At 53.8% G+C, this 23,875-nt stretch overlaps 2 protein-coding genes across 6 annotated transcripts in view; one reads left to right on the top strand and one right to left on the bottom strand.

Annotated features, from left to right (window-relative positions):
* CWF19L1 (CWF19 like cell cycle control factor 1) overlaps nucleotides 1-3,846 on the bottom strand; it is a 30,406-nt gene extending 26,560 nt beyond the window's left edge. For all 5 annotated transcript variants that reach the window (XR_014790800.1, XR_014790802.1, XR_014790801.1 and 2 more), the window contains exons 1-3: nucleotides 3,797-3,846; nucleotides 3,201-3,285; nucleotides 1,101-1,179 (exon numbers count right to left, since the gene is read on the bottom strand). Coding sequence is in view for 2 of the 5 variants with exons in the window: in XM_084854676.1 (XP_084710802.1) it covers nucleotides 1,101-1,179; nucleotides 3,201-3,285; nucleotides 3,797-3,822 (190 nt within the window). In the remaining 3 variants the exon portion in view is untranslated. The remainder of the gene's footprint in view (nucleotides 1-1,100; nucleotides 1,180-3,200; nucleotides 3,286-3,796) is intronic.
* Nucleotides 3,546-14,646, top strand: LOC146346418 (erlin-1-like). The gene is made up of 11 exons (XM_084854692.1): nucleotides 3,546-4,137; nucleotides 4,282-4,363; nucleotides 4,656-4,702; nucleotides 5,881-5,942; nucleotides 7,301-7,426; nucleotides 9,059-9,132; nucleotides 9,853-9,911; nucleotides 11,677-11,768; nucleotides 12,408-12,497; nucleotides 13,031-13,110; nucleotides 13,314-14,646. Exons 1-11 carry the CDS (start codon nucleotides 3,983-3,985, stop codon nucleotides 13,518-13,520), a joined length of 1,074 nt encoding a protein of 357 aa, XP_084710818.1. The 5' UTR covers nucleotides 3,546-3,982; the 3' UTR covers nucleotides 13,521-14,646.
* Nucleotides 14,647-23,875: the final 9,229 nt, after the last annotated feature.

The following is a 23,875-nucleotide window of genomic DNA, read 5'->3' on the forward strand; positions in this document are numbered from 1 at the left end:
ACACAAAATTGGGCGGGATAGCTAATGCTTTGGGAGACAGAAACAACATTCAAAGCGATCTTGATAGGCTGGAGCGCTGGGCAGAAAACAACAGAATGACATTTAACTGGGATAAATGCCAAGTTCAGCACCTAGGAAAAAGAAACCAAATTCAGAGTTACAAGATGGGGGATACTTGGCTCAACAACACTACGAGCGAGAAGGATCTTGGAACGGTTGCAGATCACAAGCTGAATATGAGCCAACAATGTGACGTGGCTGCAGAAAAGGCAGATGCTCTTTTGGGCTACATTAAGTATAGCATCCAAATCACAGGTAGTACTAGTTCTCCTCTACTCAGCACTGGTTAGGCCTTATCATGAGTACTGTGTCCAGTTCTGGGCAGCACACTTTTAAGAAGAATGCAGACAAACTGGAGAGGGTTCAGAGGAGGGCAACAAAGATGATCAGGGGACTGGAAAAAAAGCCCTACGAGGAGAGACGGAAAGAACTGGGCATGTTTAGCCTTGAGAAGAGAAGACCAAGGGGAGATAGGATACCGCTCTTCAATGTCTTGAAAGGTTGCCACAGAGAGGAAAGCCAGGATCTCTTCTCGATCATCCCAGAGTGCAGGACACGGAATCATGGGCTCAAGTGACAGGAAGCCAGATTCTGGCTGAACATCAGGAAAAACTTCCTGCCTGCTAGAGCAATACAACAATGGAACCAATTCCCTAGGGAGGTGGTGGGCTCTCCCACACTGGAGGCATTCAAGACAAGGGTGGACAGCCATCTGTCAGGGATGCTCTGACTTGGATTCCTGCATTGAGCAGGGGGTTGGAATCGATGGTTTTATAGGCCCCTTCCAAGCCTACTATTCTATGAAGTAGGTGAGCAGGGAGTGAAGACTCAACTGGAACCCTTCCCTGTGACATGTTTTGTATGAGGACCTATTTTTTTTAGCATTGGAGGATGCCCCAGCCTGAAGGTGTCCAGCCCAGACACAGACTCTGTGCCTCCTCCCAACACCCTTCCTTCAGCCACGCAGGCAAGATTCTAAGTTGCAAGGTTGGACAGACAGATCCCGCTGGGCAGTTCTTGTGGAGGGTGACTTCCCATACCTTTCTTGGCTCCTGTTTGGTAATCTTCCCACTCTGAATCTTCAGCAGAGCCAAAGAAGTTCCCCACACACAAAAGAAGCTAGAGAAGGATTCCAAGGAGAGACATGTGGTTAAATACTGATAATTGTGGCTACCAAGTAGTTTGAAAGAACACAGGAAGTACCACCCATTTACGTAATCATGTTTACACCCAGCCTCCTAGGAGCACAGACTGGCATCAATGGGATTTCCCTCCTAAACAACTTTATAATGTAGGTGAGGATGTTGAAGAGCAGCCTTGGTTAGGGTGATAATACCACCTCAATAGCACCACGTGGACTCTGCATTTGCCCATCCCTGCATGTTTGCAAGAAAACACAGAATTTGGGTATCCTGAGTACCTCTGCCCCCACCCCAACCTCGTCATTTCACCCAGGACATTTATGGATAATGTGTATTTCTATCACTGCTGTATGCTGGAATTTTGGAAGAGACAGGACACAGCTAATGGGATGACCACAAAAGGTTCTACATGGAAAGAAATCCTTGGTATGTTTGAATATTTTGTTTACAGTGTGAAATCTACTCTTATGCAGATTATGCAAATGCTGGCTGCAATTTTCTCGACTTGCAAGGCAAAAGCAAATTATTTACTTATTTATATAATAGAATATACTCCTTACCACGCTTACAAAATATCTCTAACCGGTTTACAAAAAAGATTAAAGTCCATTAAGATACATTTTAAAACATCATGATAAATATAAAAATATTTACATAAAACCGAAACTCACATTGGCATGATTAACAAACACAATGGGCAGCACAGTCTATCAGGGAAGGCCTAGGCGAAGAGATGGGTCATTCATTGGCACCCACAGGTCACTATAGTTGGTGCCTCTCCAAGACCAAGGAAGGTTGGGGGGGTATTTCATAAGGTGGGTGCCACCACAGAGAAGACCCACTTCCAGGTTGCTGCAAGACAGCAATCTGCCAGTCATGATACAATTAGCAAGGCCTCCTCCGATGACCCTAGCGATCGCACAGGTCTATTATCGGGGAAGTTGATCCACCAAGTAACCTGGTCCCAAGCTGTTCAGGGCCTTATATGCCAACAGCAAGAGAATGAACTTGGCTCCGTAGCTAATAGGTAGCCAATGCAGTTGCTTCAATGCTGGGGTAATATGCGCATGGCCAGGCGCCCCACTCAGTAATCCGGCTGCTGCATCCTGCATCAGCTTTCAGACTAAGCACAGGGGTAGTCCTGCATAAAATGCATCACAGTAATCTAAACGCGAGGTTACCAATGCATGGACTGCCCAGGCTAGTCCTGTCCAGGAAAAGGCGTAGCTGGCATACCAACCAGAGTGGATAATAGGCACTACTGGCCACAGGAGCCGCTTGGGCCTCTAATGACAATGATGAGTCTGGGACCATCCCGAAACTATGGGCCTGCTTTTTCTGAAGAAGTGCAACAGAACAGGCAAGCTCCCCAACTCCTGCACCCAGGAACCACCCACCCAGAGCCTCTGTCTTGTCAGGATTCAGTCTCAGTTTGTTGGCCCTCCTCCAGAATGTGCATGGCCTCTGCTGATTCAGGGGCCACAGAGATGCGTGTCCCCAGCATACGGGTGACAGAAGAAGGAGCAAATGGCAGAGAGGATGCATTACTGGCTTAGCCTGTTGCAGCTCAAACAAGGCGCCCTGCGTGAGCCTTAAATGAGATCTGATATATTGTATCAAAATCTTTTACAGGCTGCAGTGTATTTCATCAGATGCATGAAGTGTTCATTTTAGCGTTGTTCTGCCAGTGGAACTGATGCTTGAGTGAATTCCCCCCAATTGGGCTTGAGGGGCCCTCTGGAGCAGATCGGGGAGGGGAGGAAAAGCGACACCAGATGCGTTGGCTGCACCCCCCACTCGGCAGGCAGGCATGTGCATGCAGCGGTGCAGATGGAGGGGAGGGGGGTTACTGCCAATTGAAGGTGGAAGGCCTCAGAATTTGGGAGGGAGGATGTGGCCCCCCCACTGCTTGGTAATTCAAGCGCCTCCCAAGCTTGGTTCGCCATGCTGGGCCCGCACGTCTGCCCGACCAATGCTGGCGTGTGAGGCGGAACTTACGTCGAATTTTCCGCTCTTCTTCTGCACTGCCTGGACTCTGGCGTACAAGGCGCCCAGCTTCCCTTCCACGTCCCCACAGACCAGCCTGTGGAAAGAAGGGGGTCAGACGCAAGGTGGGGAGGGCCCCTGCAGAGGCAGCCCGGCGGGGCGGGGAGAAACCTGGCCTGGCATCTGGTGGGCACAGCTCTTGGCTGCCCTTGCGAAGGGCCGTCGGGATGGGGCGCTGGGCCAAAGGTGCTGAGGGAGCGGGGCGCACGCCAAAGAGGAGCACGGGGCAGGGGGCTTCGGCGCCTCCCCGGTCTGGAGGGAGCCTCGGGCGGGGCCATGGTCGCCGCCGCCCTCCTCTTGTCCTCGGCCCGAGCGCCCCTCCCGGCCGCGGGCCAGCTCCACCCGGGGCCGGGGGAGGTGCCCGGCTCGGCCCGGCCCGCCGCCTGCGCACCGCCGTCGGGGGCAGGGTCTGGCTGTGCCCTGGCAGGCGCGGGGGCCTCAGCGGAGGGCCGCCGCCAGCGGCGCCCCGCGGCCGCCCGCGCAGAGGAAGAGGAGGGGGCCTCGCCGCCCTGCCCCCGAGGGCCGCGCGCAGCGGAGCCCGTCCTCACACGCGCAGGGGCCTCGCCGCCGCCATCTTGGGGAGCGCCGCGGCACTTCCGGTCGCGCCGCGCGCGCGCGGGCGGGCGGAGGCTCCGCCGGAGGAGCGGCGGGGCGCGGCCCGCCCCCAAGAGCCGGCGCCGCCTGGCGCTGCGGACGAGGCGCGGCAGCCGCGCGCGGGGCGCAGGCGGCGGACGATGCCCGGCGGCGGCGGCGGCGGCGGCGCGAGCCGGCCGAGGAGCGTCCGCGGCGCGGGGGGCCCCGCGGGGGGGGCGGCGGCGCTGGCGCTGGCGCTGCTGCTCTGGGCCGCGGTGCACCAGGTGGAGGAGGGGCACCTGGCCGTCTACTACAGGTGAGCGGGCGGCCCGCGGGGCCCCGAGCCGGAGCCGCGCGCCCCATGGCGGGAGGAGGGACGCCGCCCGCGGGCCCCGGAGCGCTCGCCGCGGCGGCGGGTGCCGGGCGCGCTCCTCAGCCTCCGCGGTGTCTCCTCGTCCAGGGGCGGGGCGCTGCTGTCCACGCTGAGCCGGCCGGGCTACCGCATCATGCTGCCCTTCGTGACGACGCACAGAGCGGTGCAGGTGCGTGCGGCGGGCGGGCGGGCGGCTCCCGGCACGAGGCGGCCGCTGCTGCTCTTGGCGCGCGGCGCCGCCGGCCTCTCCCGGGCGGGGCCCCGGCAGCGCCGCGCTCTCCGCCGACGGCAGCCGAGGCCCTGGCGGGCGGCGGCATTGGTCGCCCGCCTCTGCGGGGCCCGGAGCGCGCGAAGCGGGGCCCGGGCGGGAGGCGGGAGCGAGGCCGCCCCGCGGCACGGCGGCCTTCCGCAAGGGACCCGCGCGCTCGCCGCTGGCTGCTCAGGCTGGCGCTCTCTTTCAGACGACGCTGCAGACGGACGAAATAAAGAACGTGCCGTGCGGGACGAGGTAGGCCGCGCGCGCCCGCCCTGGCGCCGGCGAGGGGGGCGCGTCGCCGCGGGAGCGCGGCTGCCCTCCGCGGCTCGGGGCCTGGCCGCAACTGGCAAGCGGCCCGCTCCGCTGGCTGGCCGGCCCGCCCGCCCTTGCGCTTGGCGGGGCTCAGCCAGGAGGCCCTTTCGTGAACCGGAGGAGCGGAAAATGCCATTTCCTTCGTGGCTGCTGCGCACAGCCCGCATGCCGCGCTGAGGGGGCCCCGTGGCCAGCCTGCCCGTTTGCGTTGAGTGGGCTAGCCGGGTGCCTGGTGGCCCAGTGTGGCTCTTGCGCCTTCCTGCCTGGCAGCTGCAGTGATCAGTCCGACTGTACGGTCTCCTTCCAGGGGTCGAGCCAGGAGAACCTGGGCAAAGAACAGGGCCCAGTCATTTGGACCTGTTCTGGATTTCCGCGTTCCCCTCTCTCCTTTCTTAGTGCTGACATTGGGCCCCCTCTTTTACGCCCCAAAGGATGACAGGCCGGCCTCTGCTCCGCACTGCCGGCAAGGTCATAAACTGTGCCTGGTGGCTCACTCGGGGATGGCGTCATCCACCACGCGCACATCCAGTGGAGCAGGCGGGGTGGCAGTTCAGAAGCCAAACGTTGCCTTCGCTGGCTGTTGCTGACCACAACTCCTTGCAAGGGTTCATGGTCCGGAGGGAGGTGCACCCAGCTGGGCAGACTGCACCAGGCACACTCCCCCCCGCGCACTTACGGATGAGCAGAGGCGCAAAGGTCTTCGGGCTCTCTCTGTGGGCCCCTTGGATCTCCCAGCTCTGGGCCTGAGTGGAGAGCAAGAGGCTCCTCTGACTCTGCAGTCCAGCTGCAGCCTGACTGCCTGTGTTCGGCATAGCAAGGCCTACCGAGATGGAGTTTGGGCTCCCTTGCTCTTTTGAGGGGAAGGGGGTGGGTTGCACACGCAGGCAGAAACAAAACATAACCACCCTGGATCGGGCAGGATGAGTGGTCTGCTGCCAGAGAAGCATCTTGACTGTGAGCTGCTCAGAGCAGAGCGTGCTGGGTGAAAATGGAACCCCGCAGAGCAGGAAGCATGTTGCCTGGCTGCTTGTGGTGAGGGACCTGAAGCATGTATGCAGCAGTGATCCCACGGAGGACTCTTGGCCAGCGTAGCTCACCTTCCTCTTTGCTTCTTGCAGTGGCGGCGTCATGATCTACATTGATCGAATAGAGGTGACGAACATGTTAGCGCCACATGCAGGTATCTCTCCCTTTCCTGTGGCCGAGAGAGAAGAGCGAAGCGCCTCACGAAGCATTGGGATGTGGGGGGTGGGGGCTCGAAACCGGGGACAGGAGTGGAAGGGTGGAGAGCAGGCAGATCTATGGTGGGAATGGGACAGGGACCTCGCAGAAGGGGGCTGGGAGGGATCCTGCCTCTCCAGGCCAACCTCCCCCAACCTGATGCCCCCTGGATGTGTGGGACTCCCAACTCCCAGAATCTTCTAGCTGGCATGGAATCTGGGAGTTGTAGTCCCACACATCTGGAGGGCACAAGGTTGGGGGAGGCAGCTCTTGTCTTGGGTCCTGTTGCCGAACAGGGCTGCTCGGTGGACTGTAGCTGGCGTTTGGTGTTGCTCTGCCCAAGAATGACCCATGAGTGGTATGATGCCTGTAGGGGTGTCTCTGAGAAGCTTCCAGCATGGGCGTGACAAAGCTGCTTTGAGTATTTAGGGTGGTAGCAGCAGCAGGGAAAGAGGTGAGACTGGTGCAGGGAGAGCTGTGGAAGCAAAGGGACTCAGCGTCAGGAGGCCTGGTGGGCGCAGGATGGGTGAGGGAGTGGAAGCGGAGAAGGTATGGCTCCCAGGGCAGGAGGCAGTCTTGGTGCGGCATGATTGGGCCCTTGGCACATCATGGCCGGTGCTCTCCTGTCCCTAGAGGAGCCTCGGGAGAGGCTGCCCTCGGCGGGTCTCTTCTGTGGACGTTGGGCAGATGCCTACATTCTCATGGGCACCATCTCCATGGCGCACGCAGGCAGAGGCCCCAGACTGAGACCAAGGCAGTGTGTGACTGGGGCGGGGGTGGGGACAACCAAGGAAGGAAGGGGCTTGGTTTTGTATTGTAAATTATTCTCAAAATGTGCACCGTGAAAGAGAGAACGGCCTACTGGAAAGCCCCTGTGCATGCCATCAGCCATGTACTCTCAATAGTCACTGTTCAGGGTTTTTCGCATTCCAGTTGGCAGGCTGGAGGTTGCATTTCCGGGGGGGGGGGGGGCTCCCAGGTATTGCAGGGCGTGCGCTGGAAGAGAAGTGGTCAACTGTGTCCTCGGCCACCTTGGCCTTGAAAGGCGATATATGCATGCTCTGATAGGCACATAAAAGAAAGCAGCACCGAAGCTTTAAAATAGGCTTTAAAAAACATTGAAACCTGTGAATCTGGGACTTGCTAAGTGAGCATGGGTGCAAGAGCGAAAGGGAATTCAGCTAATCAGAAACAACGTGCTCTTGCTCCCAGAACTTCAGGAAATGCTGAGCTCTAAAACCCCACATATACTTGCAGGTACGAGGGAGCGAGTTTAGATCTCCGTTCCTGTAATGCTTCTGATGTTCCCTTTCCTAGTTTACGACATTGTGAAGAACTACACAGTCGATTATGACAAGGCCCTGATCTTTAACAAAATCCATCATGAGCTGAACCAGTTCTGCAGCATCCACACCCTCCAGGAGGTGTACATTGAGCTGTTTGGTAAGTGTGGCTATCCCTTGGCTGCACTGCCTCCCACAAAGCACCTCTGCGGTGACTTTGCATCTGGGAGAGTGCCTTCCGTACAATCCAAGGGGCCTCTAAGGTCATCTAGTCCAACCTCTCCTCTGCTTTAGTTTCTCCAGCGAAGGAGAAGCCACCATCTCCTTGGGCAGCCTATTCCAGTGCTGAATGGCTATTACACTTAGGAAGGTCCTCCTGGTGTTCAGCTGAAGTTTTATTTAATTTATACCCTGCCTTTCTATCAAAAAGGGCACTAAAGGTGGCCAGCAATAAATTCCAGGTTGAAGACAAAATCTTAATTAAAGCATAACATAAAGAGATTCATACAACACAATTAAATACGCAAGCATAAAAGAAATATAAAGCACCCAACCCAATAGAAACCCTCCAGCTGTGGGCCAGCCACACACCAAAGGCCTGCCTGAGCAGAAACATCTTTGCCTGTCGATGGAAGGGCAGCAAAGAGGGGGCCAGCCTAGCCTTCCTCGGCAGGGAATTCCAGAGCCTGAGAGCAGACACTGAGAAGGTCCTCTCTCGCGCCCCCACCAAACATGTCTCTGATGGTGATGGCACTGTGAGAAGCGCTCCCCCCCCACCCCAAGATCTTTCAAGAGGATCTTAAAGCCTGGGCAGGTTTGTCTGGGCAAAGGTGGTCCTCATCTGTATAAGGCTTTATAGGTCATAACCAGCGCTTTGAATTCTGCCTGGAAACAGGCAGGTAGCCGGTGAAGCTGCGGTAACAAGGGAGTCACGTCCTCCCTGTACCAGCCCCGCCCAGCCGTCTGGCCACAGAATTCTGGACCAGCTGACGTTTCCAAGCAGTTCTCAAAGGCAGCTCCACACAGCATGTTGCTGTTGTCCAAGCAGGGTGTAAGTGAGGCATGTGTGACCATGGCCAGACCAGACATCCCTAGGAACAGCTGCATTTGGTGCACCAGCCTCCCCTGTGCGGCTCCTGGCCGCTGCTGAGACCCTGGTGCCCAGGCTCCAGGCCGAGTCCAGGAGTGTGCCCAAGCTGTGAGCCTGAGTCTCCGGGGGGAGTGTGCCCCCACCCAGCACAGGTTGAACCCCCTATTCCCTGTTCTGCCTCTTGACTGACTCAAGCACCTCTGGCTTGTCTGGATTAAGCTCCAACTGGCTTTCCCTCATCCAGTCCGTTACCAACATCAGGCACTGATTTAGAACCAGAACAGCTTCCTTGGATTTAGATGGAAAGGCCAGATAGAGTTGGGTGTTATCAGGATACTGGTGGCACTAAACCCCCAAACTCCGGACAATCTGTCCCAGCACTTTAATGTATATCATAGAAAGGTAGAACCATAGAATAGTAGGGTTGGAAGGGGCCTATAAGACCATTGAGTCCAAGTCATGTTAAACAGCATGGAAGATAAGATGGATCCTTGAGGGACACCACAGGCCAACGGCCACAGCGTCAAACAGGAATCCCCTGGCACCACCTTCTGAGGTCACCCTTCTGAGAAGGGCTGGACCCACCCTCTGAGTGCGGGCAACACTCAGCCTGGCCTCGCGCATGTAATGGTGGGTGTGGGGCCCTTTCAGAGCTGTCCCTCTCTGGATAACGCCCCTTCACCTTTTGTCCCCCTCCCCCAGATCAAATAGATGAAAACCTGAAACTGTCACTGCAGCAGGACCTGACTGCCCTGGCCCCGGGCCTCACCATCCAGGTAGGCAGCTCTCCCTCTTGCGTCCAAGGGGGGCGGGGGAGACAAGTTTCTACCTACTCTGGATAGGCTTATGACTTGCCGGCTTCTGCGTGTGTGAGAGACAGCGCACACGAGAGGGGTGAGAAGGAAGGGGGAGAGAAAAGGAAGGAAGGAGATCTCCTCAGTGGCCAAAGCTGCATGTTGCTGTGTTCCTAACTGGGGGGAAAGTCTCTTTCTGTTCCTCGCTGATCTTCCCATCAGTTTTCTGTATTCCATGTAAGAGCAGCTTTCCAGCACTGCTTCTATAAACGTGCAGCAGGGGCCCCAGCAGTCTTCCTTTCATTGCTACTGGACGAAATCTTGGGTTCAGACCAGGGCCTGGACCTTTTCTGGGCTGACGGGGAGCAGAGGATAGCAGGCCAGGGCTCCCTGCTGCTGCTCTTCAGCCTGGTTTTGTGCAACTTTCGGCACAAGGAGCGTCCTCAGCATGGAATGGCTGGGGCCTTGGGGCAGAGGCGGTGTGAGGCAGGCCAAGCACAGCCGTGAGCAACGCACAGGGGGCTTTGGCAAAGACGCGAGAGCAACAGCGCAGCCCCGTTCGGGGGTGGAGATGTGTCGCCAGGGAGCTTGCCTGGCCCAGTAGGGACGAGCCACGTTCCTGCTCTCGGGGGGCAGGCCAGCGTGTGTCAGGTTGGAGGAAGCCTGCTGTCTGACTGAGATGGTGAACCTTCTTTTGTGCAGGCCGTGCGCGTGACAAAGCCCAAAATCCCCGAAGCCATCCGAAGAAATTTTGAGCTCGTGTGAGTATTCGCTATAAGAGCAGCACTGCTGGATCGGGCCCTGGGGGCTTCTCATGTCTAGCGTGCCGTTTCCCACAGCAGCCAGCCAGGTGCCCAGTGGGACACCCACGAGCAGGAGTGGAGGCAATGGCATCCTGCTACTCGAGCTCCCCAGCAAGTGGCGTACAGAGACACACTGCCTCTGAGACTGGAGGTGGGATGCTTCCATTGGGACCCATCACGGCTGTTTACTGCCGCCGCCTCCATGAATTTCTCCCTTCCCCTTTGAAAGCCATCCAACTCAGGGGCTGCCCCCATGGGTCTCAGCTCTGCAGCTGATGCAAAGTGCATCAGCTGCACAGAGGGTTCCATTTGCACGCTCCTTGCCAGGGTTTTCAGGGCCTTGTTGTCACTAGTAGAGGACCAGGAAAAGAGCTGAGTGTCTCCTGTTAGGCTCAGTTTGGTCCCCAAAGGCTTAAGTGAGAAAAAGCAAGAAGAAAGACCACTGCTGGATTGTGGCATGGGGCGGCTGAGAGTGTCAGGGTTGGGCCCAGACTCCCTGCAGAGACCGTGGAAGAGGACTCAGAGTCTGATGATGATGGACTGGGCGAGGGGGAGGAACCTGAGCCTCAATGAGCTCACAGAGACAGGGAGAATCTTCCCAAGGGCAGGCTAATTACCTGGATCAGAGCCCAACCAGAACTTCTTCTGTGGGAAGCCAGCAACTCACAGAGGAGACGGAAGTGAGCGTGACAGAGGCACAAATCAGATGTAGAGTCAAGCGGGAGGAGCAGTGTAAGGAAGTAAGTTCTGTGAGGTTGGCCCGTCACAGGAGGTCTCTGGGGAAAACCCTCCTTGAGGGTGGGACTGAGGCAGCCTTTCAAGTGGGCTGTAGACTTGTGTCAGAATTGCAACAAATGTCAGTCTTGAGCCCGCCTGATGTGTGTGTAGTCAAACAACGAAATCAATCTCCAAGTAAATAGGCAGAGCAATCAGTCCATCAGCAGTTCAGGTTACAGACCTGGTCATCTCCTGACAACCCATTGCTAACAGCCCTGATTGATCTTATCAAACACTAAATAGCTTATCTAAAGATCCCCTTGAGAGATGCACACCAGTAGAAGAGAAAGTTGTTGTGATTCTGACACCAGTCTACAGCACAGAACCTGAAGGCTGTCTCAGTCCTGCCTTCAAGAAGGTCTTCCCCTGTGATGGGCCAATACGGTAGAGCTCATTACTTCCTTACGCTGCTGTTGACTCTACATCTGTGCATGTGAGGGGGCGGTGGCGGAGGGAATATTTTACCTGGAGGATTTTCTAGACTGAGTGGAAAAAAGTGAATAAATGCAGAAGGCGAGGGAAAACAAAGGGAAAAGGATGTCTTGTCTGATAGGAGGATAAAGTTTGGTAGCATTAACCCCCTGGAAATACTTTCTTTAGCGTGCTTTGGTGTGTCGGTTATTTGCATAGCACCATGCCAAAGATCCAGCAATAAAGAAGAGAAAGAACTTGGTTGAGCCCAGAACCAGCCAGAAGGCTGAGAACATTTAAAAGCCAGATAGCGAGGCAAGGGCGCTCCTAGCAGTTCATGCCCAATGGCGCCGTGTTGCTAAGGGCTGATGGCTGCCCCCACCGTCCTCCCAGGCCCCCTTTGCGCCCACCAGGGGCTTCTCCTTCCTAGCTCCCGTGTGCTGGGGCCTCACAGAGCAGGAGGCAGCCGGCTGGGGCTCTGCACCAGGGAGCTGGAGGGCGGTGGAGGACACACCTTTTCTGTGTTGTTCTGCAGGGAAGCCGAGAAGACCAAACTCCTGATAGCCACTCAGAAGCAGAAGGTGGTGGAGAAGGAGGCCGAAACGGAATGGAGGAGGGCTGTCATAGGTAACGGGGTGGCTTTTCGGGTGGCCCAGGCTTGTTTTTCCTCAGCAGCCTCTGAGCTGAATGTTCCCAGTAAGCCTTTGAGCTTCCCCAGTAAGAAAATGAGTGGAAGGCAGGCTGGGCCTGTGGGGCGGCTCTCCCCCAGCAGGAAGGAAGAGCAGCAGAAATGTGGGGCTTGGGCTTTGAACGTAGCCTGGCCCCTGTGGGTGTGGGCCGTTTGTGCCCGTCTCGACCTTGCTGGACTGCAGCTCCCGTCAGCCTGGCCAGCGTGGCCAGCAGTGAGGGCCAATGGGACTTGCTGTCCCGCAAGATCAGGAGGGTCTCATTTTGCCCACTCTGGGCTGCTGAGTGGTGCAGCTTCTTGCGTGGCTTTGAGAACAGCCCCAGGCAGCCTTCCCCAGCCTGGGGCCCTCCAGTTGCTTTGGACTAGAGCATCCAGCATGCCTGGCCATTGCCATGCCGCCTGGGGTTGCTCGGAGTGGAAGCCCATGGCCTCTGGGGGGTGGCTGATCAAAGGTGGCCAAAGCCCCTTGGGAGGCTGACTCTGAATCCCACTGAGGAGCTCAGCCGGGGCATGCATGTGGCGGCGGCCGGAGCCCCTGCTTTTGGTCTTGCCCTTGACCGGGTTTTCTCCCATGACAGAAGCAGAGAAGGCAGCTCAGGTGGCGAAGATTCAGTATCGGCAAAAGGTCATGGAGACGTTGACAGAGAAGCAAATTTCTGAGCTTGAAGGTAGCTCTAGCCCCGTGCCCCTCCCTGAAGCAGGATGCCCCCAGTCCCTGGGGACTGCAGCATGCCTTTGTGTGCGCACTCCCTCGTTTGTGTGTGGGGGGGGGGTTGTCCTTCTCCCCTCCTCCCATGACTTGTGTGTTTCTCTTTCATTGCCCTGAGAGGCATTCGGGGCTCTGAGGACTGGTGCAGGAAGGGCAGCCCCTCCCTCAGAGCTACGGAGGACGCCTTCAGCGGGTCTGAGGCCAGTCTGGGATATACAGTAGACCCTGTCACAGCCCCTGTGGGTGGTGGAGCTGCTGCTGAATCAGTACTGCTGGGGGCGCAGAAGGTGGCAGCAGCTGCGCTCTTGTCTCCTCCGTCCTCTCTGGTCTCCAGCCCCCACCAGAATTTCCTCCATCTCTCTCCACCAGCTCCGGGGAAAGAACACTGCAGGGCCCCACAGCAGGCCTTGGCAACTGCAAAGCACATAGATGGGGGCCCCAAATGGCCCTTGTTCCCGTTCACTGACCTTTCTTTTCTTGCTGCCCTCTTAGACGCTGCTTTTTTAGCGAGAGAGAAGGCGAAAGCTGATGCAAAATACTACACTGCACAAAAAGCAGCTGACTCAAACAAGGTGAATTGACCTCTTGCCTCCCTGGACGTGCTGGGAGGGGAATGCAGAGCCCTCTTTTAGGAGGAGATAGTTGGTTCTTGTAACTGTGGTGCCCTGTAATAGTGGCCTGCTCTGTATGAAGGATGTTTGTATCATGAATAGCCAAACATTGGATACTTGCACTTCATACGATCTCTAAAGCATTCCTCCCTCTCTCTCTGCAGCTGAAACTCACACCAGCCTACCTGGAGCTGGTGAAATACCAGGCTATTTCCACCAACAGCAAGGTGTACTTTGGCAGCAGCCTGCCCCCTAAACTGTTTCTGGGTGCTTGTACCTTTGAGCACCTGTTTGCGCGAACTGCTAGAGAAGCACCCCTGATCTCCAAACCAGGGAACCACCACCTCAGGCCTCGAGCGCGTGCTGCTTGACGCCGAGGCTGAGCAGGGACTGCATTGCCTCCGTCACCCGAGCGCCTCATTGATCTGCTGCCTTGGAGTCGGGGCAGGCCTGTTCTCAAATTGCCTTATTCTAGAGCCCAAGGGAAAGGAGTCAGACGTTCCTGCAGCGCAGAGTCCTGGCCCCCCCAGCACCCACTCCGAAGACCACTCAAGGCTTCCACGCTGTTGCAGCCACAGGCGGTGTCCTGGGCCTCCTGCCGCCTCGAGCAGCTCAGTCACTGAAGCTTATTGCCCTTGCGAAGGAGGCTCCGGCAAAGCTGTCCCAGCCTGGCAGCTCCCCTCGCACAGGCCGCTCATGCCTGGGTTGAATGCCGCCGTGTTGTGCCAGCGGTGGCCTCGTGCCAGCGGGCCGGGTGCCTGTCAGCCCCTAAGGTGCCGCAAGTGACGTTGCGCTCGAGCTCACGGGACCAGCGAGTCGTGCGGCCCTCAGGCTGCGGGGGTGCACCTTGTTGCAGAGCAGCACCTCCCAGAGCACCCCAGCCCCAAACCTTTCTGCGGGCAGGGCTTTCCCAGCTGTGCTTCTGCCCTGTCTGCCTTCGGTCAGCATCTTTCCTGTGTTGGGAACGGTCCTTTCAAAGGGGCTGTAAGCTGAGCCTGCTCACTTCCAGGGAGGTGGGAAGAACGAGCCTGCCTCTCACGCTTGCAGTTGGGCCAGGGTCAGCTGTGCGTGGGAGGCTCTAGGGAGGAATAGGCCACACCGCCCTTCCCCGCTGCCAGGCAGGCGCACACGCCCCTTCCCTGCCAGCCTCGCTCCTCACAGTCCGGACCGGCTTCAGCCATGTGTCCCTCAGACTGGATTGCTGAACACAAGAGCTGCGTGTGTGGAATGGGCCCAGGACCCACGGGGGGGCAGAAGTGGGGTGCACAAGTTGCTGACCATCAAAAGTGGGAATTGTTTGTCAGGCCCTAACTGTAAACTGGATTGTGTTGTTTCTCTGAAAATTTTGACTCGGGACTTACAAATGGGGCTGTAGAAGATAACTGATGACTGGAAACGGATGGTTTTTTTATTTTAATTACGCTTGTGTTTCTAATATATATATGCAAAATGTTGATCTTTGGAATAAGGGAAAATAAAGCTATTTTCATAACCTTTTCTAGGGCAGCTGAATCTGTGCTGGGTCTGCCTGCCCTCAAGCCATCCCTGCATGCTTTCACTCCACATTGCAGAGTGTGGATGAGTCATAGACTCATAGCACGGTAGGGCTGGAAGGGGCCCATAAGATCATCGAGTCCAGCCCCCTGCGCAGTGCAGGACTCCAAGTCAAGGCATAGGACAGTTCAGGCAATGCTTTCTGCCAGAAGGTGCTCAAAGGACTTTGAACATCCCGCTGGCAGTTCGCCAGCAAGAACTAGTGCCTTTATAGGAGGTGAGGCAGAGAAGAGGAGCTTGAGGGGGGCTCAGACTCTCCTGCAGTGGAGGAGGAGATCCTTGTGTAGGTTGCCCCCACCCCGCTCTGATAGGCAGGGACATGCAAGTTGACTGGATCGCCCTCTCTCGTGGGAGACCAGCCAGCTCCCCGTTTCATTTCCTGCCTCCCCTGAGTATCTCCTCCTGCACTCCAGTCCTGTACAGCTACAGCATTTGCTCACTTTTATCTTCTTTCTTCCTCTGTTGTTTTTTCGAAATTTACAATATTTATATACTGCTCCATATCAAAGATTTCGGAGCGGGGAACAACAAGAATAAAATCCCCTAATTAAAAAAAACATTTTAAAAGAACAGAGTCTGAACTTAACAAACCACGTCACTCGGGGAAGGCCTCTTGGAATAACAATGTCTTCAGGAGGCGCTGAAAGCAACACGACGTTAGCACCTGCCTGACCCCCAGAGGCAGGGACTTCCACAGGGAGCGGGCCGCCACGCTGAGGGCTTTTTCCTGGTGGGCTACAACCAGGCCATAGGTCCATGTGGAACCACGAGGAGCAAGCCCTCGGATGACCTGAGTGACTGGGCAGGTTGGTAAAGAAGGAGGTGCTCTCTCAGGTATCCTGGTCCTACGTTTGTTAGGGCTTTGTACACTAGTACTAATACCCTGGCTGTGAGAGCTGGACTATAAGGAAGGCTGAACACCGAAGAATTGATGCTTTCAAACTGTGGTGCTGGAGAAGACTCTTACGAGTCCCCTGGACTGCAAGGAGGTCACATCAGTCCATCCTAAAGGAAATCAACCCTGAGTGCTCATTGGAAGGACAGATACTGAAGCTGAAGCTCAAATATTTTGGCCACCTAATGCGAAGAGAAAACCCACTGGAAAAGACCCTGATGCTGGGAAAGACTGAAGGCAAAAGAAGAAGGGGACGGCAGAGGATGAGATGGCTAGATAGCATCACCGATTCAATGAATATGGACTTGAGCACGCTCCGGGAGAGACTGCAGGACAGGAAGGCCTGGTGTGCTATGGTCCATGGGGTCACGAAGAATTGGACACGACTGAACAACAACTAATACCCTAACTCTGGCCCGGTAGTGAATAGGCAGCCAGTGCAGTTCCCTCAGCAGAGGAGTTGCACACTGAAAAGGGGCAGCTCCCGACAACAGCTGAGCTGCTGCGTTCTGCACTAGCTCCAGCTTCCAGAGCAGCCTCAAGGGCAGCCCCACATAGAATACATTGCAGTAATCCAGTCTTGAGGTTACTGATGACTGTACCACCATGGCCAAGCTATCCCTGTCCAGGAGAGGCTGTAGCTGGCAAACCAGCCACAGTGGGTAAAAGGCACTCTGAGCTGCAACGGCCACTTGGGCTTCCAGCGACAGTGATGGATCTAGGAGTACCCCCAGACCATGGAACTGATCGTTCAGAGGGAGTGCAACCCCATCCAGAACAGGCAACGAGCCTATCTCCCGGACCTGGGAACCACTCACCCACAGGGCTTCCGTCTTGCCAGGATTCAACTTCAGCTTATTGGCCCTCATCCAGCCCATTACTGAGTCTAGGCACTGATCCAGGACTTGCACAGCCTCTCCTGATTTCGATGTCACAGGGAGATAAAGCTGCATGTCATCAGCATACTGATGGCACTTGGCTCCAAATCCCCTAATGGCTGCTCCTAATGGCTTCATATAGAGGTTAACACTGGGGGCAAGATGGTAACCTGCAGCACCCTGTAGCTCAGAATCATAGAATAGTAGGGTTGGAAGGGGCCTCCAAGGACATCGAGTCCAACCCCCAAGGACTTGTCACCTAATGTTACTCTCTGAAGTCAGTGCCTCCGATACCTCTCCCACAGAGTTGATCCAGGAGAATGCTATGGTTGATGGTATCAAAAGCCAATGAGAGGTCGAGCAAGCCAATGAGAGTCATCCATCAGGGCAACCAAGGCTGATTCAGTCCTGTAACCAGATCCAAACCCAGACTGGAGTGGGTCTAGATAATCAGTGTCCTCCAAGAGTGTCTGCAGTTGGTCCACCATGACCCTCTCAAGTACCTTCCCTAGGAAAGGGGTATTTGCGACTGGGCTGTAGTTGTCTAATACCGTTGGGTCCAGAGGGGGCTTCTTCAGGAGTGGCCGCACTACTGCCTCCATAGGGACAGCAGGGGCCACCCCTTCCCTCAGGGAAGCGTTTATCACTCCCTGAGCTGTGGTTTTAATGTTATATATATATTTATATTATTTTATTGTGCGGTTTGGTCTTAATTATTGTGAACTTCCCAGACAGCTTCAGCTGTTGGGTGGTATAGAAATGAAATATAAATAAACCCACCCAGTCATACCTCCTCGGCTAGCTTTTACTAGCCAAGAGAGGCAGGGATTGAGAGGGCATGGGGTTGGTCGCATTGCTGCAAGCACCTTGTCCACATCATCGGGCTGCAACAACTGAAACTGAAGCCGCAAAATCAGGCAGATGATAGCATCAGGCACCTCGACTGGAACTGTGATAATAGCAACATCAAGTTCATTGTGAAGACCAACGATTTTCTCCTCAAAGTGTGATTTAGAAAGGCCACGGGGTTGTTGACGGGGCCAGGGCCCCATTTGCTGGGGAGGGTGTTAACCACTCAGAAGGTGACTTAGTGGATAAAGTAGCAGTTACAGGAACTCTGGGGGAAAGCGACCATGTTATACTTGAGTTCTTGGTTCTAAGGGAAGCAAAAGCCGAGTGTAGTCAAACGCGTACCCTGGATTTTAGGAAAGCCGATTTTAATAAACTCAGAACAATGATCAGTAAGGTCCCATGGCAAGTGACGCTAACAAGAAAAGGAGTCCAAGATGGGTGGGAGCTTTTAAAAAAGGAAATTCTCAAGGCACAATTACAAACCATTATCCAACAAGAAAAAGAAGGCGGAAGACAACAGAAGAAGCCAATGTGGCTTCACAAAAAGCTAAGGGGTGACCTGAGAACAAAAAAGGACACATACAGGAAGTGGAAAGAAGGCCAAGCAACAAAGGAAGAGTACAGGCAGGTAGCACAGAATTGCAGGGATGGCGTCAGGAAGGCTAAAGCTGAGAACGAGCTGAGGTTAGCGAGGGAGGCTAAAAGCAACAAAAAGGCTTTCTTCAGCTATGTGCATAGTAAAAGAGGAAAGAAATGGTGGTTCAGCTATTAAATAAGGATGGCAAAATGATAACATGACCAAGAAAAGGCAGAGGTGCTCAATTCCTACTTCAGCTCAGTCTTCTCCCAAAAGAGGGTCTATGCCCCCCTGGCAAAGGCGAAGTACAGGCTGAAGGGGCAGGATTGCAGCTTGAGATCGATAGGCATATTGTCAAGGAACACCTAATTACTTTGAGTTCAAATCTCCAGGGCCAGATGAACTGCATCCTAGAGTCATAAAGGAACTGGCAGAAGAACTCTCGGAATCGCTGTCTATTCTCTTTGAGAAATCATGGAGGATGGGGGAAGTGCCAGATGACTGGAGGAGGGCTAATGTTGTCCCTGTCTTCAAAAAGGAGGAACCTGGGAACTACAGACCAGTCAGTCTGACAATCCCTGGGAAAATTCTGGAGCAGATGATAAAGCAATTCATCTGGAAGCACCTTGAAAACAATGCGGTGATGACTCAAGGCCATCATGGACTTATCAAGAACAAATACTGCCAGACGAATCTGATCTCATTTTTTGATCAAGTCACCTCCCTTGTGGACTGTGGGAATGCTGTAGACATCATATACCTCGACTTCAGCAAAGCTTTCGACAAAGTGCCCCATGATATCCTGATGAGCAAACTAGCTCAATGTGGGCTAGATGAGACAACGATCCGGTGGATCCACAGTTGGCTACAGAATCGGACTCAAAGAGTGCTTATCAATGGGACCGTCTCAAACTGGGGAGAGGTAACGAGTGGGGTACCACAGGGCTCAGTCCTGGGCCCAGTGCTCTTCAACATTTGTATTAATGACTTAGAGGAGAAGGAGCAGGGAATGCTGATCACATTTGCAGATGACACAAAATTGGGCAGGATAGCTAATACTTTGGAAGACAGAAACAAAATTCAAAGTGATCTTGATAGACTGGAGTGCTGGGCAGAAAACAACAGAATGAAATTTAACAGGGATAAATGCCAGGTTCTGCACCTAGGAAAAAGAAACCAAAGGCACAGTTACAAGATGGGGGATACATGGCTTAACAACACTTCAAGTGGGAAGGATTTTGGAATTACTGTCGATCACAAGCTGAATATGAGCCAACCATGTGATGTGGCTGCAAAAAAGGCAAATGCTATTTTGGGCTGCATTAATAGAAGCATAACTTCCAAATCCCGGGAAGTACTAGTTCCCCTCTACTCAGCACTGGTTAGGCCTCATCTGGAGTACTGTGTCCAGTTCTGGGCACCACACTTTAAGAAGGATGCAGACAAACTGGAGAGGGTTCAGAGGAGGGCAACAAAGATGATCAGGGGACTGGAAACAAAGCCCTATGGGGAGAGACTGAAAGAACTGGGCATGTTTAGCCTTGAGAAGGGAAGACTGAGGGGAGATAGGATAGCGCTCTTCAAGTACTTGAAAGGTTATAAAGAACCATTGTCCCGGGTTCCTCCAACACCACACTCGAGACTGCCTCCGCCAGCTCAGGGAGGATGTTGGGCAGCAGGTGGGTGGTACACTAGCCGCATCCCCATTCAGGTCATCTGCAGTCAGGTGTGTGATACACCAGCAGCAGCAAAGTGTGAGAAGCCCCAGTGACAAAGCATCTCAGCCCCAGGGACAAAACGTCAGCAAACTAGAGTTAAGCAACTGTGCGAGTTTAGCAACAGGGCACGGAAGCCAAGACAGCCAACTCTTTCCTCCCTATTCCGTACTCACTATAAGTAACTGTAAATAAATATCTATAAATAATTTCCGCACTTTCTTGTAGTAAACAAGTTTTCCAGGGAAAACACATCCAAATAAAAAAAACAAGGTAGAAAGCCAGCAGGGGGGCAGGGTCTAGCTAGTGTATTGCACTGAGTGCCACATGTATGACTATCTGCCTGCTGGACGGACGTCATGGGTGTGTGCTCAGTGTAATGAGCTCCTGGCTCTCAGGGAACAAGTACATTCCCTTGAGGCCAAGGTTGCTGAAAGGGAGAAGCTAAGAGGCAGAGAGGTTGGTGGATGGACCTTCAGCGACCTATTAACTGTGTCCTACTCCCAGGATAACAGCTCCTCTGGGGTCACAGATAATATGAGTCTTGGGGAAGGGGGGCATTCTGAGGAAGAGGGAAATTATCCCTTAGAAGGGACCCATTCCTTGGAAGATAAACAAATATTGTCTTGCACCAAGGATGTGCCTCTGGGCAGAGGGGGGCTTGTGGTAGTGGGAGATTTGATCATTAGACACATAGACAGCTGGGTTTGTGATGGGTGTGTGGACCGCATGGTGAATTGCCTGCCTGGTGCGAAGACTGGATATCAGGCGCCATCTAGATAGCCTAGTAGATAGTGCTGGGGTGGAGTTGGTAATCGTGGTCCATGTTGCTACCAATGTGTGGGAAAACGTCGTCCGGTCCTGGAAGCCAAATTTAGGTTGCTAGGTCGGTTGAAACTAAGATGGCTTTCTTGGAAATGCTACTGGTTCCATGCGAAGGGCCAGCTATACAGGTGACGCTGAGGAGGCTCAATGTGTGGATGAGATGGTGGTGCAGGGAGGAGGGCTTCAGATTTGTTAGGCACTGGGGAACATTTTGGGACAAGCTGGGCCTGTACAAGAGGGACAGATGCCAATTGAACCAGAATGGAACCAGACTGCTGGTGCTAAACACAAAAATGGTGGCAGAGCAGCTTTTAAACTGAACACTGGGAGAAAGCCGACAGGAGCTAGGAAGCGTCCTGTGAAAGTAGGCCTGACTAGGCCCCTTGTAAGTAGTTTGGTTCAGGCAAGGTGCCTGATAAGACTGAATGTGCGCACGTGTGTGACCATGAGAAGGTAGTTATAATTTGCTGATAAGCAAGAAATTCCTGTCCACCAAAGTAACTCATCCTTAAAAATAAGGCCACTGTGCTGAGTACTAATTGGTTTCTGAGCACTAATTGGTTTCTGAGCATGCGTAGTGTGTTTTTCTTTGTTCTCCAACCCACGGCCATGATGTGCTTTAATAAATTTCTGACTGTTCAACCTAACCTGCTTTGGATATTTCCTTAATCCAATGAAATCTGTTTCTACAAAAATGAAAGAAAGCAAAATTGAAATTTTATACAGGTGGTACTTAACACCACAAAAGTTAAGCCAGATATACAAATTAACCACCCCTAAGTGTTTGTCAGGGGTGTTTCTGAGCGCAGGGAGTGGGATAGCAGTTCAGATTCTGAAGAAGAACCGCCAGACATATAATCAGAATAGTAGGGTTGGAAGGGGCCTACAAGGCCTTCGAGTCCAACCCCCTGCTGAATGCAGGAATCCAGGTCAGAGCATCCCTGACAGATGGCTGTCCAGCCTCGTCTTGAAGGCCTCCAGTGTGGGAGAGCCCACCACCTCCCTAGGTAACTGGTTCCATTGTCATATTGCTCTAACAGTCAGGACGTTTTTCCTGATGTTCAGCCGGAATGTGGCTTCCTGTCACTTGAGCCCATTATTCCGGGGAGGTGTTTTCCCAGGCTAGTCCAGCCATGAGCAGGCTGGCTTCTCAGGTTACAAACATACAGATGGCTGAGCTTGAGGGTCCCTCCTCACACCGCCCCCGTGAGAGGCAGCAAACAGGAGCCGGCGGGGTTTGGGGAGGATCATAGAATAGTAGGGTTGGAAGGGGCCTACAAGGCCATCGAGTCCAACCCCCAACCCCCATCCTCATTAGGATGACCTAATAGACGCCGGTGCAGAGCAAGGAGAGAGGAGGCAGGGCGGAACTTAGACGGTCTACCCGATTGGCCTTGCATGAAAAGCTGCGCTTAGAGGCCTCAGGACAAGAGAGGGGCCTCCCCCGCTTAAGCTAGGCGAGCCAGACCGCCTCCCTCTTCAAACAGCGGGCAACTCTTGTAAATTCCATTTGAAACCCCTGAAGGCATTCCTTTGTAGACGGAGAGTCTCTGGGAATTTGCGTCTGTATGACCCTGTGAACTAATGGATTAACAGCTGTAGACTGAAGCCTCTCATCTGTGTATGTTTGGGCGTTGAAGTAAAGTGGGGGCTAAAGGAATCTTGACAGTGTTGGTGCAACTGTAATATGAGTGTTATATTTTTTCATATGCGGTGGTCATACGTTGTTATACAACAATTTTGGCAGGAGGTGTTTGTAGAAGCTGGCAAAGCCACAGGGAAAGTTATTGATCTGTCTCCATGGCTTTGCTATCGATATACAGTCAGGGCCAGATATATTGGAACAAGGATAACTGTTTTGGCAGTTGGCCTCTGTACACCACCACATTGAAGCTGAAAGGAAACACACCCAGATGGGAGCGAAGTCAGGACTTTCAGCTGTAATTCAAGGGTTTCGACAAAAGTGGGGCACTACCCATTCAGGAAGTACAGCCAGTGCATACCCCCCCCATTGCTGGTGGCTCATAAGTAATGGAACGAATGGCCGACAAGCAGCTGCATGGCCAGGTGTGGCCTGTTTCCTGGGTACCCCATGACCAGTCAAGCAGATAGAAGGCCTGGAGGTGGTTCTGAGTGTTACATGTGCATTTGGTAGCTGTTCACTGGAACTCCCAACATGAGGTCCAAAGAGGTGTCCATGCGAGTGAAGGAGGCCATCATTAGGCTGAGGAAACAAAATAAACCCATCAGAGAGACAGCAAAAACAGTGGGAGTGGCCAGTACCACCGTTCGGAACATCCTGAAAAAGAAGGAATTAACTGGCAAGCTCCGCAACAGCAAAAGGCCTGGAAGACCACGGAAGACAACTAAAGTGGATGACCGCAGAATTCTGCTCATGGTGAAGAGGAACCCTTTCACAACATCTGGCCAGGTCAAGAATGCTCTTGCAGAGGTAGGCATGTCATTGTCAACATCTGCAGTCAAGAGATGGCTTTATGAATGTAAATACAGAGGCTTCACAACAAGGTGCAAACCACTGGTAACGCTCAAGAACAGACAGGCCAGATTAGCCTTTGCCAGCAAACACCTAAAAAAGCCTGCCCAGTTCTGGAATAAGATTCTTTGGACTGACGAAACCAAGATTAACTTGTACCAGAATGATGGGAAGAGAAAAGTATGGAGAAGGAAAAGAACAGCTCATGATCCAAAGCATGCCACATCATCTGTCAAACTTGGTGGAGGCAGGGTTATGGCATGGGCATGTATAGCTGCCAATGGAGCCGGGTAACTGGTGTTCATTGATTACCTGACTGCTGATAAAAGCAGCAGGATGAATTTTGACATGTATAGGGCTATACTTTCTGCTCAGATTCAGCCGAATGCTGCCAAACTGATAGGACGCCGCCTCATATTGCAGATGGCTAATGGCCCAAAACATACAGCGAAAGCTACCCAAGAGTTTCTGAAGGCAAAGAAGTGGGATGTTCTTCACCGGCCAAGTCAGTCACCTGCTCTCAACCCAACAGAGCATGCTTTTCACTTACTGAAGACAAGACTGAAGGCAGAAAGACCCACAAACAAGCAGCAGCTGAAGGCAGCTGCAGTGAAAGCCTGGCAAAGCATCTCGAGGGAGGACACTCAGCATTTGGGCATGTCCATGGGTTCCAGACTTCAGGCAGTCATTGACTGCAAAGGATTTTCATCCAGGTATCAAAGGCGATCCTTAAGTTTGAAATGATGTTGGTTTGTTCCATTACTTATGAACCACCAACGATGGGGGGGGGTGTATGCCGCTGGCTGTCCTTCCTGAATGGTCAGTGCCCCACTTTTGTCAAACCCCTTGAATTACAGCTGAAAGTCCGGACTTCGCTCCCATCTGGGTGTGTTTCCTTTCAACTTCAATGTGGTGGTGTGCAGAGGCCAACTGCCA

Source organism: Heloderma suspectum, chromosome 4 (assembly GCF_057233095.1).
Source record: "Heloderma suspectum isolate Gila_16-S chromosome 4, 16-S_ref, whole genome shotgun sequence".
Lineage (NCBI taxonomy): Eukaryota > Metazoa > Chordata > Lepidosauria > Squamata > Helodermatidae > Heloderma > Heloderma suspectum.

Coding starts and splice junctions, on each gene's coding strand:
- LOC146346418 (XM_084854692.1), top strand. CDS start 3,983: ATGCCCGGCGGCGGCGGCGGCGGCGGCGCGAGCCGGCCGAGGAGCGTC. Junction 4,703..5,880: donor AACGTGCCGTGCGGGACGAG/GTAGGCCGCGCG, acceptor TGCTTCTTGCAG/TGGCGGCGTCATGATCTACA. Junction 13,111..13,313: donor AAGCAGCTGACTCAAACAAG/GTGAATTGACCT, acceptor CTCTCTCTGCAG/CTGAAACTCACACCAGCCTA.